The 16,255-nt window shown below is 37.6% G+C and overlaps 1 protein-coding gene across 1 annotated transcript in view; it reads left to right on the top strand.

Moving 5' to 3' along the window:
• Positions 1–16,255, top strand: part of LOC114654947 (DENN/MADD domain containing 4C) — a 227,759-nt gene that overhangs the window by 147,812 nt on the left and 63,692 nt on the right. Inside the window, 5 exon segments of the mRNA XM_028805821.2 lie at positions 6,971–7,116; positions 8,960–8,992; positions 9,529–9,659; positions 10,563–10,695; positions 12,316–12,522. Coding sequence (XP_028661654.2) covers positions 6,971–7,116; positions 8,960–8,992; positions 9,529–9,659; positions 10,563–10,695; positions 12,316–12,522 — 650 coding nt within the window.

Here is a 16,255-nt window from a genome sequence, read left to right as displayed (position 1 = left end):
TCAAATAGGGTGATGCGGTCCCTTTTATAGGGCACCCGGAGGTGCTCCCAGATCTTCTTCCGGCAGCACTTCAGCCACACCCAGGGCTCAGAAACTGTCCAGGCACCCCCTGGCCAGTGGCCATGGGCCCCAGCAGGGTTGAGCTTCTAAGCTCCAAACCAGTGGCCCTGCTGTGAGCCAGGGGGGTTGCCCTCTCATGTTTCAGGGGACGTATTGCCCTGAATATGCCCTCTTCCCCGATCCTTCCATCACAGGGGCGTCCCGGCTGGGCTAGGGCCCTGGCCATCCACCACAAACCATAGAAATTAAAGAGGGCTTAGTTACTTTTTTTCATCACTTCATTGATTGTAATTGACATATCCAACATTTCACTGGTGCAAGAGTAAAGAGATTGTCTACTAGCTACCTAGATTCTGTGGTTCTAGTACTATTTTGTCAGCATTAACTACTTAATGGAACTGATCAGATCAAAGAATACATAGTTTCATGAGGCTTTCATAGAGATATGTGACAGGCATATACAGAGAAAGAAATTTAGTACATGGGCATTTCAGACATTAAGCTCTTTGCTTAATCCTTCACCCTAACCAGTAATTAACTTTTCATCTGCTCCATTGGTTTTAGTGCACTGTAAAGAGATGCATAGTTGTGTTATCCAAGCCTTTTGTTCAGATTCTCTTTGTCCTATGAGTTAGGTATTTGTTGTGCCTCAGACCATATTTTCATACAACAATTAGAGAGGTGACCTTTCAAGATAGGACTGAATCTGGAAATCAGTTTATTTCGTTGCCAGTGTTGTCTGGTATCCATAATCATCTAGCTTAAAATTTACAACAACTACAAACCTGTGGAATGATTTTAAGGCACTGTGTTTTTTTTGTTTTTTTTAGGTCTCCTTTTTCTTTAAAGTGCAAATTGTAATGAATTTTCAGCAAAGCTTGATGCCTAACTGGTTAAAAAAATCTATACTGATGACTGTTTAAATTTGGCATTGAAAATTATTATTGAATTACCATGTTGCATGACAGGGTGTGCTTGATATATTCCATGCACCCCGAGTGGCTGTGTTGTAGCAATTTTTCAAAAAAGGTGAACTTTAACTACATTATTTTGCTTTAAAGTTTGGTTTGAAAGAACGGCATAGTAGAAATTCAGTTCTGATGGACAAAACACTTTTGGAGGAGGTTTGCTTGGGCCATAACTTGCATAATTTAATCATATGGAATGACTACTGCTGATTGTATTATGATGTATGTTATTTGCTAATATAGTTATGTACAATGTATAGACAAACGTTTGTGGACACCTGACAATAACCCCTATATAAGTTTTCTGGACATCCCATTCCAAAACCATAGGCATTAATATGGATTTGCCTTTCCAAAGTACCCCAACCCCAAAAAGTCTGTGTCAATTTATGCTCATCCAGCCATTTATGAAGTGCAGTGCTGTTGTTGGTCTAGAAGAACTGGCTTGCAGTTGACTTTCCAATTCATCCCAAAGATGTTCAGTAGGGTTAAGGATTATGGCTCTTATGAGGGGCACAGGGCCAAAATCATGCTGGAATAGGGTTTTCCCTAAATTGTTGTCCCAAAGTTGGAAGTGCACAATTGCCTAAAATGTCTTTGTATGCTGTAGCATTAACAATACACTTCACTAGAACCAAGGGGCCTAGCCCAAACTGTGAAAAAGTCCTGGACGATTAGCCCTCCTCCACTAAACTTTACAATAGGCACTATGCAGTCCAGAAGGTAGTGTTCTCCTGGCATTTGCCAAACCCAGATTCGTCCATCAGACAGACTGTAAGATAGTAAAGTGTAATTAATTTCACAGAACACATTTCCACTGCTCCAGAGTCCTTTGGTGACATACTTTACACCTCTCTGACAGTTGCTTGGCATTGCATGATGTAATCTTAGGCTTGCACAAAGCTGCTCAGCCATTGCAACCCATTTCATGACTAATGGGCAAAACCATTGTACTAAACATAAGTAAAAGCTTACACTGACATATCTCAAACAGGTATTTAAGGTTATTAACCAGTGTCATTGGTAGAAGTTATAGTAACGGTAATGCGTAGTCCATTAAGCTTGAATATCTGTCACTTATTATCTGCCTTTTAGGTAAGAACGCTTCTTGATTATAGACTCTGCAGCCAGGGATTATTATTTGGCAAAATTAAATACAGACATAAATGCCAGCTTTGTCAGTCATCACATGCACAATTTTCTCTGGCATAACATGTTTTGAACGTTTGAATGCTATTACTTGAAAGGATTTAACGTTCTTTACTAAAATATAATTGTCAAAGTAAAAAATACAGTATTTATTGTGACAATTCAGCACACAAAAGGAAGTATGTGGAACGTCAAGATGGTGATTCTTGTCACTTTCACAGGTTAAACCACATTCAAAAGTAACTTCACTCCAATTCAGTTTAAGTTTAGTCTTTTACCTTCAGAGGGTGAAATCACATGACATTAACTTACATGTCCAGCTAAACATATTTAAGTGCCAGTCATGCTAGACTACTAATCCTTTAGGAGTTTTTGTCATAGTCTTCTAAGAAGAGTTTTGGTAATTCATATTATTCTGAATTAGGTAATAAGTTACTGGTTTGTAAATGCTTTACCTACTTTGCATTCTGTTAAAAAAAAGTGTACAAAAATAGTAATAAATGTTAAAAAAAAAAAAAAATCATTTGTAGGGGTGTCGAACTCCGGGCCTGGAGGGCCACAGTGGCTACAGGTTTTCATCCTAACTCTTTACCTAATCAGTGAGTAGTTTTCACTGCTAAATAATTCCTTTTCTCTTTATTTCAATAGCCCTGTTTTTAAGGATTCAGTCCTCTGAATTGATTTGTTTCTTCATTAAATGGCAGCCAAACAGAAATAAGATGTGAAACGAGCCAACAGATGACCAGCTAAACTGGGATTTCAAACTCCAACCAAGTTCACTCCAAACAGTCTCTTAATGAGAAGCTGATTCTTGCTGTTAATTAAGCTCATTATTTAATTCATTGGCTTGTTGCTGCTCTCATTCTGCCACAGCAGATATTTCCAAATTTGTTGATTTTTCTGTTTTTTCTAAGAACACCGTCAAAATGTTTTGGTGACCTGAGAGACCAACCTTACTGAGACCTTCACCTTTCTTTATTTTCAGATATTGTGTGATGGGCACAGGTGAGCTGGTCATATGATAGCTTGTTTGTCTCATTATTGTTTAGCTACTAATTAAGGAAAAAGAGACAGCTAAGGGGCGTGAGTCAAGTTAATTAAAACTAAAGCAAAAGAAGTTAATTAGCAGTAAAAACGGCTCACTAATGTAGAAGATGGTTAGAATGAAAACATGCAGCCACTGCGGCCCTCGAGGACCGGAGTTCGACACCTGTGAAAAGCATTGTTTGTATAGGTTTACTGAATTAAGGTGTGTTACATTGGTACTGGCCAAGTGAAGAAGCATGTTTCTCCTTCAACAATGTTGCTAGATAACTAACATGTCAAAATATTAGTTTTGTTCACCCTTTTGTGGTCTGTAGCTGTGTGATGGATTAAAAAGAGATTTTTGGGTAATGTTTGTTTCCACATTTAGAAAGATTTTTTTTTTTTCCTAAGTGTGTACAAGCATTATTTATTCATTGTTTTCTGTATAGCTTGGGCCTTTCCTCTGTGAATGACTGTTTGCCAATTTAGCTATGCACATCTGCTTTTTATATTGTAGAATAACATTTCAGGAAGCATAACACAGAACATGAAGGCTTTCTAAAATTATCAGACCCAAGCAAATGTCTAAAAAAAAAAAAAACAAGCAATATTATTTATGAAAACATTCCTATAGAAGAGACCAAATACAAAGGGATTCATGTATGTGGTTTGTTTATTGCTGCAGCCATGTTTTTTTCGCAGATAAAAAGAAAAGGAAATGGAAAGGTTTTTTTTCTTTTTTGGAAATGTATATAAAGCCTAGCAGTTATTTATTATACTGTCTTTGAAAGAAAGATAAATACAATTGCAATTTACCCCTAATTTGCCAGTTTTTGAGGTTTTACTCTTGCTGACCTAATTTGCCATTTTAATATGAACTTTGTTTATCTTGTAACTAGAAATTTGCAATTCACCATCAAAAATAGTGTGCCTTTCAATATAGATACAAACCACTGAATATTTTTAACAATGTGTTACATTAGTAATTAAGGAGTATCAGTGTTAGAATTATTTAGCACTCTCACCTTTCTTTGGAATATTAAATTATTGTGTAATTTGCACATTCCCTTAATCTGGCCTAGTGAGCTGGTGCTTGTTTGATTTCATTTATTAATAAGGGTGTAATTTGAGTAATTAACTGACATCTTTCTTGCTAATTATATTAGTTTGGTGGAGGTTGGGGTTGCAGTGCTACTCCCAAGCTGTGAGTAGCAAAGATGGAGTGCTGATGACCTATCCTGTAGATATAGCCAGACTATACAAGGAACACTTTCAGGATGTCCTGAATCCCATTGCTCACCTTCCTTAGTGTAGTCAGTGTCTGGGAACTCAAAGGGGCACTCGCACATCCCTGGATTATGCTGAGTTAGTTCAAACAACTCAGAGGCTTAGATGATATTTGCCCAGTGTTCCTGAAATGATGATGATGTTGTGCTGTCTTGGCTGACACGCCTCTTTAACATTGTGGAGGTTGGGGACAATGCCTGGGTGTTGGCAAACTAGGGGAGTACTGTGGAGCACAACAAATTTTTAAAAAAAGGAAATGGAGAATGTGCTCCAACTTTAGCATGCTTTGCTAGAAAGCAGGGTCTGCCTTTTGGTCAAACTTTAGCAGGAATAATGTGGATTTAGCCCAGGTTGTGGAACACTAGACCAGCTCTTTACTTTCACCAGAATTCTTAAGAATTCATGGGAGTATGACCAACCGGCCTAAATGTATTTTGTTGGACTGGGTAAGGCACACATCCATGTGCCTTGGGATGTTTTTCAGGGATATGGGGAACAGTGCCTGCTGTTATGAGCTATATTTGATTCCTGTAGAACTGGAGCAAGAGCTTGGTTTTGCCAGCAGGAAGTCTGTCTTGTTCCTGGTGGGTATGGCACTTTGCCAAGGGTTCCCTTTGTCATTGATCCTGTTTTATCATTTTTTAACAGAATTTCTAGGAGTGGAAGGATCCAGGTCGGTGACTTCAGAATTGCATGTCTGTATTTTATAGATGTGGTCCTGTTGACTTCATCAGGTGATGACCTCAGCTCAGCTGCACAGTGGGGCTTTCTGTGGCTTGAGTGTGAAAGCAGTCAGATAAAGGCTCAGCACCTCCAAGTCTGAGGTTATGGTATTCAGCTGAAAACGTGGTTTGTGCCATCTCCAGTTTTGGGAGGAGGTGCTGCCTCAAATGTTGGAGTTGAAGTATGTACGGGTCTTATTTATGAGCCAGAGAGAGGGAACAAGAGAGAGACAGGCGCAACAGGATGGCATCTGCATTTAAACGGATATTGCTTCTGGTCAGTTGTGGTGAAGGGAATGCTGAGCCAAAAGGAACACCTCTTGATTTACTTGTTGATCAACATTCCTGCACTCACCTATGGCCTTGATCTTTGGGGTAGTGACCGAAAGAACTAGACTGCAGATACAAGTGACTGAAATGGGCTTCCTTTGCAGGGCTCTTGAGCTTAGCCTTAGAGAGAGAGGGTGAGAAGCGCAGCCGTTAAGGAAGCGATCAGAGTGGAGCTACTGCTCTTCAGAATCCGAAGGAGCCAGCTGAGGTGATTTGGGCGTCTGATTAGGATACATTAGAACACTCTAGACGAGAACAGGCCATTCAGCCCAACAAAGCTCGCCAGTCCTATCCACTTATCTAATACCTACCTGTGGAGGTGTTTCAGGGATGTCCAACCAGAAGGAAATATCAGGGCAGACCTAGATTACATCTATGATAAGTGGTTTGTGGCGCTGGGTGAATTTTAAATAAATAATCATCCCCCAAATGGTGTAGGCTGCAATTGGGCACAGGTGAGTGTGAGTGCATTTTGTTCCACGGTTGATCAGTCAGGTGTCTCAATGGTGCCGTGGAAGAAGCAGCTCATCACACCTTTGCCTAATTAAAGAGGCATTATAAGAAGAGCCTGGATGGGTGGGGGAACAGAAAAAGACAGAAAGAAAGAAAAGAAGACAGAACTTCTGTGAAGGAGTAATACATTTATGTGGATTAAAACATATAAACCCTTATATTGTTTTTCTATTCTGACAATTTCATATCAAATCCAATTTTATTTGTCACATACACATTATACATACATGCAGTTCAATATGTGACAAGACAATAACAATATGTGGCTTTATAAATATTCAAAATCAATAATAAATTATAAATATACGATAATGATTTATTGCTTATCTGTAACTCTGCATCTTATCCCATGTACATTTTTTCCATTTGAAGTATTTTGATACTGATTCTTTCAAAACTCATTTTATAAAATAGAGAGAAACTAAAACATGCATTTGGAATTCTACAACTCAGTAAGTGGTATACAGTCACGTATCTGTGTTAGCCATATTTATTATTCACATGCACTCTGAAAAAGAAACATAATTGCATTTTTCAGTACACAGTTGTTGTATTAATATTACGACTATGGACACACTGCATTGGCCCCAGCTAATTGCAATGGAAGACTTGTGCACTATACGCTTTTCCATGCATAGCACAGCAGAGGACATCGAGATGGTGACAATGCATTTTCAGAAAGGTAGGTTAAATGGTTCGTCATAGTTTCTGATGTGCCATACAGGAGGTTTGAATCTACAACACAGAGAGTTAAAGCTCATAATTCTTTCTGGATGTTTTGCAATTTTTACAAGCTTTTCTCACAAGCAATTACTGTAATAATTTATCTTTATATCACGTTGCTCTTATTTTGTAAATATGTTCTTTGCTAAAACCATTTTACTAACTAATTTTCCTTTTATGTTTACTTTTTAGGTTTTTTGAAAAGCAGAGATCGTGCACATCAGAAGTTCTATTCACAGCTGACAAAAACACAGATTTTTATTCGCTTCATCGAAGAATGTACTTTTGTCAGTGACAAGGACACTGGCTTGGCGTTTTTTGATGACTGTATTGAAAAAGTGAGCTTTACAATTAATTTTTAGTACGTAATTAATCGTATGTGTTTACTGTATGTGTGTTTGAGAAAGAGATACAGGCTTCTCCCAATTACGAAAAGTCATTTAAAACCATTTGTTGATTTAAAATCCACAGTTGAGTTTTCACTGTTACAAAGACCAAGTCTAGGATATTTTTCAAATGTGCACCATTTACGCTAAAACACAATCTTCTTTGCAGTTATTTCAAGTACACCTCCTCAAAGCCTGCAGAATAGGTTGATCTGGGTGTTTTGGGCATGCAATAGCAGTTTTAATCATTCTTACAACTGATGCTACTATGGTTCAGTCAGCTTGTCAAAAATTCTGCCCAGGTATCTTTTCGCATTAACTTGAGCATTGTGTCTCAAAAAAAACTATGAAAGAGTTTTAAAACCTTAACGAGTCTGAAAGACCATTCCTTTAAATGTAAAAGTTAAAGTGGTAAAGCATAGGGAAAGCTCAATTTTATATAGCATTTAATTAATGAAACACTTATTAGGGTTTGTTTTGATCATTATTGTTGTTCAGTTAATTCTGCTCAATATTCAGGTATTGTGGTAGTGTTTGAGAAGATGCTGGTTACCTGCATTAATTTGTCTGTGGCAGTGTTTTTTTTTTAAATAAAAAGCTATGTAGTTAAGGCTCTTTGGGTTCAGGTGCTGCCGTGAAGCTGCAAAGCTGCAGTGTTTTCGGTGTGGAGGTGTGCTGATTACTTGATTAGCTCAGCTGTTCCGCAACAGCACTCTGCATGCTGAAATTAGGACGGTGCTCCCACACAAATATATAAAAAAGGTCTGAGTAGGTTTGAGATGGGAATAGATACGGCTACTGGTATGAGAAATATTGGCTGATCATTGATTTTTAAGGAGCCAGACGGAGTCTTGTCAACTGAAGCTACTGGAATCCACTGGATAAGGAAGTTTGAAGCCTGGGCAGGATGTCCTAAAGACTGGCTGTTGTGGTAGTGCAACTCAGATCCATTTGTTGGGTCAGGATGCAGTGAGCTGTGCCATAGGAGGAGCATATAGAAGCGACATACACTGAAGGGCAATGTGCCCTGGGAGCTGTAGGCACCCACAGTCTGCGTCGTTGGCCAAGGAATGCATCAGGTTCTGATGAGGACAGAAAGTGCTGGGAAAGAATAAAACAAGGTTTTATCTGTCCACTGCGTTTTAAAATTTAATGTTTATTTGGTTTTTATCCCCTTTCACTTGAACACAGTTTTAGTGGATCATTTATTGATAAGTGTACACTGCACTTTGAACATTGAATGTCTTGACATGTACTTTGCACATTTGTACCTAACTTGCTGTTGATTAACTCCTCATTCTACTAATTAATTTCGATCTATGACAATTGGTGACCCAGGTTCAAGGAGGAAATGCCAGCTGCAGCAACCTTGGGCGTCACAGAAATCGGGATTTTTTTTTCTTTACACTCAAATTAATGGTAGTTTTGCATTCATATTACGAAAATTCACCTTACGATGGGTTTTTGTAAATGAATTTGCTTCACAAAGCAGTGGGAGCTTATATATACATACAGTATACATAGAATGTATTTATTATCTGTAGAGCTGTGTCTGTCCTTGATGGATAAGTCCAGCAAGTGCAAAGTGATTTGGAATGGTTTTAAAGTATTGAAAATGTAGACTTGCTAAGTGAATGTTCCTATATCATACTGCAGTCACAGAGAAAAAGTTTGAGCTGAATGGTCATTTACTCTGTCCTTAGGTACTGTAATTTTGAAATCCAGACAGGTTATACTGGTATTGAGTCTAAAAGTCCTGTTTTGTTCAGTTTTAAGTTTTGTATTTGTCTTTCAGCTTTTTCCTTCTGATAAAGGAACAGGAGCTAAGGTAACGTGTTTCCTTATCTGTATCACATACCAGAATTGAAAAGTTTTAATAACTTGTATAATTGCATGGACATTTTGGAGACTGATTTGTTTTGTTGATACTAGAAATATTAGTATCACATGTAAATTCTTGATTTTAACCTTATACAGTGTTTGTTGTCTGTGTCTTTGGCTATAACTGTGTACTTATTTGCTTAGTGTATTTGAAAGTAGGGTAACATGTATTCTCAATGTTTTTACTTTATTTTCACTGTTAATATTGTTGTTTTCACTGATGATTTGTATTTTGTATACTGTACGGTTATGGTTCATGTGCTCAGTCATCACTGTACACCTTTGTTCTGTGAGCTTTGCATGGACGTGTGAGCCTTTCTAGTTAAACAAGTAATTTCACACTTGTTACTAATAAAATGAAAAAAAATAATTCTGTTTCCAACACCCTATAAACAGTGCAAACATTTTTTGAATAATCATTTTGACAATACAAGCAGTCTAACAATTCTGTACATGCTCAATAATCTGGTACATTTTGTGCAGATTGATGTTGAGTCATCTGATGATACCAAGTTGATTGAACTGGATGAATCACAGAAGAGTGAGCATACGGTATTTGTAATGCCACCAGAGCCACCTGTTCCTGATGGATCAGACCCACCAGCGCAGTACAGGTAGAAACATCAGACTTCAGTAGTCTTCAAAATTTTCAAGACACATTACAATTAGTATATTTCACAATTTGCATTTGTTTGTTTAAAAATATGCATAATTTTTAGAAACCATGGTCCCCATATTTTCAGAATGCGCTGTATGCTAAATAAATTGTACAAACATTGAAAAAAAACTTTTTAATTCCATTATTATGATAAAAGATCCAAAAACAAAGTATTAAGGTGTTATGTTTACAGAGGTCTCTGCAATATTTATTTTTTATTTTTAGGCATGCTGTCATAAGTTAGTAGCAGTTGAACTAATGCCCTTAATTGACAAAGTGACTGCGTAGCAATGAAGTGATATTTAAGAAGTTATCCTACCTGTATGACTAATTCTCATATGAATTGCTTCTGCTGCTACTGGAAAATATTTTTAAGCTGTTTGTATTACTGATAACATTTTTAGGATGCTGAAAATATATTTTAATAGCCATATGATATTTGCAAATCACTTGACAAGCAAATGGAAAATTTTGCCTAAACTTGGAAGGAGGAATTCTAGTGGGAAGTGAAGTCCCCTGACGTATTCATTGCAGGCCCTGAAGATACTAGTTACCTACCCTGAAGCAGTTTGATTGTGATATAAATATACAGTATGGTATAAACTCACTATCATACCTTCAGCATTGTATAACATTTTCTTTTTATTTAGATGATGATTTTATTCTAATCTACATATAAATCAGAAGTATATAATAAAATAGTTTCCAATTACTACATTTTTATATATGTGCACATATTCTTGTGTTATCTCTTTCTACCTTTTAAAACTGTTCAAGGTTTGACACTGGTTTCCCCTAATAACTCAGTATTATGCTTTTCAATGTATATGTCTTATTTTCATATATGTTTGCCAATTAGGTATAAAAACTTCCCACAATTGAAACTGGAACTGTTTGACAGACCAAAAGATCTGACACCTTCAGTTAGTAAGCGTGTTGCAGGTGGCAGTGTTTCTAACAGCCCTGCACTGCTGGCAAAACGAACCAAACAGGTAATGCTCAAAACTTTGCAATTTTATCGATTCATTCCTTAGCCAGGATAATGTTTCCCAGACTAATATAGTCTGGCTTTTTTAATGCTAAATTTGTTATTAGCTTAACATTACACAAGAGATAATACTTTGTTCTGTTTTAGGCTTACTGTTTTTGAAATGAACAGTCCCTGTGGCAAACTTTTTAGATGATGGCATAACCATTTAATAAAAAATACAGTGCACGATTGAAGAAGCTTAGATGTTTTATACCAACAAGCAGGTTAGAGTATACCAAACTAAACCAATACAGTTACTATTGGAAAGCATAGCTAGTCTTCAGTATTAACATAACATTCTCAGACCTTCTCAGGTCATTTCAGACTTTCCCAAATAAGGCTTTCTTCCATTTGAATAGTTTCCCCATATTAGATTTTTTTTGTTTGAAAATGTACTGAGAGTAGTTAGAAGATGCCATGACTTTCTTGTCACAGGGAGCTTCGTATATATTGCATTATATTTCAGCTATTTTTCTTAAGCCTGGGATCACTTTCAGACCATGTGCTATATTCATGACATTCTTCTCCTTGTCCCCTAAGGACATCTGACTCATTGTTAATTTAAACTTGGAAAATTAATAGTATGCTTTACTCAAACTAATTTATTCCATTCCTCAGGCTGTTTGCAAAGATTGCACTAAGAGTCAATAAAATGTACAGGCCTTAACAGATCTGACAGTCATACTCAAATGTTTAAGTCCTTTTCTGCCCATCCAGCAAGCCATAACATCTGAGTACCTTGTTGTATTGGAGTTCTTATTAAGACACTCTATACAATATACTGCATTTTTAAAAATTAAATTACACATTGCAGGTCGCTTCAAGCGACAAGAAATGTGGCATCCTCCAAAAAAATCCAGCTGTTCTTAATACATTGTAGGGGAAATAATTTTGTCATAAATTGGGAGAGTTTATGGGATATTATCACCACGTAACTGACTATTCACTTGGGAACACCATAGTACAGCATGCTTACATAGTGTTATTTTCTAACATGTGAGCATATACTAATGGGTTTTGTGGGTATGAAATTCAGGAATAGAATAAAGATTTAAAAGATTTAGGGAGTTTTGAACGTGTTAAGATAATGAGTACTAGATTTGAAGGCCTGAATGTATTTGGGAATACCATATTTACTAATGCCTCAAAAATCCAATTATTGGGGATCCTGGAAATAGACATTGTTTAAAAGCACATAGTCATAAATAGGCTACATTTGTATTCCCAGAATGATTTCTTCACCATATGTCTCTTGAAGCATGTTAGACTTGTCTTTAAATGTTTGCAGAATTTTGCACAAAGTGTATTTTATTTTTGTCATGTGGTATTTTAATACTCTATTTTCTGCATTCGGAAGTGTTTTTCTTATGTGGTGCAAGTAATACAATTTTAAATTTGTATATATGTTTTTCCTAGAAAAAAAAAAAAGGTGTATATTAAACAATCTAGGCAACATCTGCTAGCCTACCGTAACTGCTTAATCAAGGGTGCCATCTCTGCTATTCAGTATGAAAAATTATCTTTAGCTTTGAGTCTACCATGTAAATGTGTGTAATGTGTTCTTTTAAAATATTTACTACAGGAGATCAAGTCAGCGCACAAGATGGCAAAGAGATTTTATTCTAACCCTCCTCTCTGGGCCAAGTGTTTATTTAGCCACTGCTACAGTTTGTGGTTCATATGCCTGCCTGCCTACGTCCGGGTGTCTCATTCCAAAGTTCGAGCCATGCAGCAAGCATATGATGTCCTTTTAAAGATGAGAAAAACTGAAGTTGAAGCACTTGATGAGGCAGGTTCTTTTCAAACTTTTGGAGTGGGTTTAAGGTCACATAGCTTATGAAATAAAAGTTTAAAATGAACCACATACTGATTATTTATACAGTATTCTGGTATTAGACATATAGTCAACATTGATATTCACAAGTGTTACTTTGTGTTATGAAATTGTATGTAACGTATCTGCAAACTTTTCTTTAATATCAACATAATGTATACTTTATGTATAATAATTTTCTTAAATAGATGGGATAGCATTTTTGGTCATTTTGATTTTGCTGAAATTGCTTATGTATACTCTGTTTTTGAGAAGTATATTAGAAACTGAAACAGTCTATTTAAACCTAAATGTAATAAGACAGGAAACTTTCCATGTCAAGAACACACAAATGGTGGCTGCTTGTATGTAATGTAACTAATGACTACATTTTTTTGTTCTTGATAGCTGACATAATTGTTCAGTTTAACTTAATTTGATGTTACAGAAGTAGGTCTCTAATTAGTAAGAGGCACTGAATGAACTATCCTCGTGGTACAGACCAAATCTTAAGAGCCGAGTTCTATTAGAATAAACCTTCTTAACCCTATCATTTTTTTAAGCTCCTTAACCCATTAAGTAAACAGTAGTTCTTTATCTGAGTGAGCATCACTTGTAGGAAGAATGTGTTTTTTTTTACATTTTTGACACATTTTTGTATCTGTTTGTACAGTGATTAGGTATATTGCTTGTAAGTAGATAGATAGATAGATACTTTATTAATCCCAATGGGAAATTCACATTCTTCAGCAGCAGCATACTGATACAATAAATAATATTAAAGAATGATAATAATGCAGGTGAAAAACAGACAATAACTATGTATAATGTTAAATGTTAACGTTTACCCCCCCGGATGGAATTAAACAGTCGCATAGTTTGGGGGAGGAACGATCTCCTCAATCTGTCAGTGGAGCAGGACAGTGACAGCAGTCTGTCGCTGAAGCTGCTCTTCTGTCTGGAGATGATACTATTAAGTGGATGCAGTGGATTCTCCATAATTGATAGGAGCCTGCTGAGCGCCCTTCGCTCTGCCACAGATGTTAAACTGTTCAGCTCCATGCCAACAATAGAGCTTGCCTTCCTCACCAGTTTGTCCAGACGTGAGGCGTCTTTCCTCTTAACGCTGCCTCCCCAGCACACCACTGCGTAGAAGAGGGCGCTCGCCACAACTGTTTGATAGAACATCTGCAGCATCTTATTGCAGATGTTGAAGGACGCCAGCCTTCTAAGGTAGTATAACCGACTCTGTCCTTTCTTGCACAGCGCATCAGTATTGGCAGTCCAGTCTAATTTATCATCCAGCTGCACTCCCAGATATTTATAGGTCTGCACCATCTGCACACAGTCACCTTTGATGATCACTGGGTCTATGAGGGGTCTGGGCCTCCTAAAATCCACCACCAGCTCTTTGGTTTTGCTGGTGTTCAGGTGTAGGTGGTTTGATTCGGACCATTTAACAAAGTCATTGATTAGGTCCCTATACTCCTCCTCCAGCCCATTCCTGATGCAGCCCACGATAGCAGTGTCATCAGCGAACTTTTGCACATGGCAGGACTCCGAGTTGTATTGGAAGTCCGATGTATATAGGCTGAACAGGACTGGAGAAAGTACAGTCCCCTGTGGCGCTCCTGTGTTGCTGACCACAATGTCAGACGTGCAGTTCCCAAGACGCACATACTGAGGTCTGTCTTTAAGATAGTCCACGATCCATGCCACTAGGTATGAATCTAATCCCATCTCTGTCAGCTTGTCCCTAAGGAGCAGAGGTTGGATTGTGTTGAAGGCGCTAGAGAAGTAGTGATGAGCCATCATTTTGCACCAAACTGATTTCTCAGCAAATTGAGTTTTGCCTTGCCAAAAAACAAAAGCATGAAACTATGATGTTTGTGACCAGTGAAGTTCACTCAGTTGACATTACAAGACAACAATTAACTTCCCCTTAGTTGCATCTCAGTCTTTGTCTACACATGCAGATGTATGGGAAAATTTGTTTGTGGTATCCTCAGTTTTGCCCTGCATTTTATCTTGTCTACAATTAACAGCTGAGAATGATCTCTGAGGTGAAGCTAACATTGTCATTTCCTGATTTAGAGAAAGTGATCAATTATGCCTTCTCATTTAGGTTATTGTAATTCTTTGTACAGTTGAAGTCAGAAGATTACATACACTTAGGGTGAATTATTTAAAACTCGCTTTATAACCCCTTGCTCGCACATGCTTTTTCAGTTCTGCCCAGACATTTTCAGTTGGATTGAGATCAGGGATTTGTGATGGCCATTCCAATAACTTGACCTTGTTGTCCTTTAATCATTTTGCCATACCTTTGGGGTTATGCTTGGGGTCATTGTCTATTTGGAAGACTCATTTGTGACTGAGCTTCAACTTCCTTGCTGAGCTCTTAAGATGTTGCTGCAGTATATTTACATAATTTTCCTTCCTCTTGTTGCCACCTATTTTGTGAAGTGCACCAGTTCCTCCTGCAGCAAAGCACCCCCACAATATGATGCTCCCACCCCCCTGCTTGAGGGTTGAAATGGTGTTCTTTGGCTTGTAAGCCTCATCCTTTTTGCTCCAAACATAATGATGGTCATTATGTGCAAACAGTTCAATCTTGGATAATAATAATAATACATTTTATTTATAGAGCATCTTTCCTATGCTCAAGAATTCCTCAGACCATAGGACATTTCTCCAGAAAGTAAGATATTTGTCCCCATGCTCTATTGCATACTGCAGTCTGGCTTTTGTGATAGCAGCTTTGGAGTAGTGGCTTCTTTCTTGCCGAGCTGCCTTTCGGGTTATGTCGATGTAGAACTTGTTTTACTGTGGATATAGATACAGTTAGGTCCATAAATATTTGGACAAAGACAACTTTTTTTTCTAATTTTGGTTCTGTACAATACCATAATGAATTTTAAAAGAAACAACTCAAATGCAGTTGAAGTGCAGACTTTCAGCTTTAATTCAGTGGGGTGAACAAAACAATTGCATAAAAATGTGAGGCAACTAAAACATTTTTTAACACAACCCCTTCATTTCAGGGACTTTTTACTCAAAAGTAATTGGACAAATTAAATAACTGGACATAAAATGTTCATTTCTAATACTTGGTTGAAAACCCTTTGCTGGCAATGACAGCCTGAAGTCTTGAACTCATGGACATCACCAGATGCTGGGTTTCCTCCTTTTTTATGCTCTGCCAGGCCTTTACTGCAGCGGCTTTCAGTTGCTGTTTGTTTGTGGGCCTTTCTGTCTGAAGTTTAGTCTTCAACAAGTGAAATGCATGCTCAATTGGGTTAAGATCAGGTGACTGACTTGGCCATTCAAGAATTTTCCACTTCTTTGCTTTAATAAACTCCTGGGTTGCTTTGGGCGGCGTTTCATGATACAGATGGACAATGACCCAAAACATTCAGCCAATCAATTTGAGCAGACAGTATGTCTCTGAACACCTCAGAATTCATTCGGCCGCTTCTGTCCTGTGTCACATCATCAATAAACACTGCCACTGGCAGCCATGCACGCTCAAGCCATCACACTGCCTCCCTCCACCGTGTTTTACAGATGATGTGGTATGCTTTGGATGATGAGCTGTTCCACGCCTTCTCCATACTTTTTTCTTGCCATCATTCTGGTAGAGGTTGATCTTGGTTTCATCTGTCCAAAGAATGTTTTTCCAGAACTGTGCTGGCATTTTTAGATGTTC

This window comes from Erpetoichthys calabaricus, chromosome 7 (genome assembly GCF_900747795.2).
Source record: "Erpetoichthys calabaricus chromosome 7, fErpCal1.3, whole genome shotgun sequence".
Taxonomy (NCBI): Eukaryota; Metazoa; Chordata; class Cladistia; order Polypteriformes; family Polypteridae; genus Erpetoichthys; species Erpetoichthys calabaricus.
Note: the sequence above shows the minus strand (reverse complement) of the source record. Positions and strands in the feature narration are given on the sequence as shown.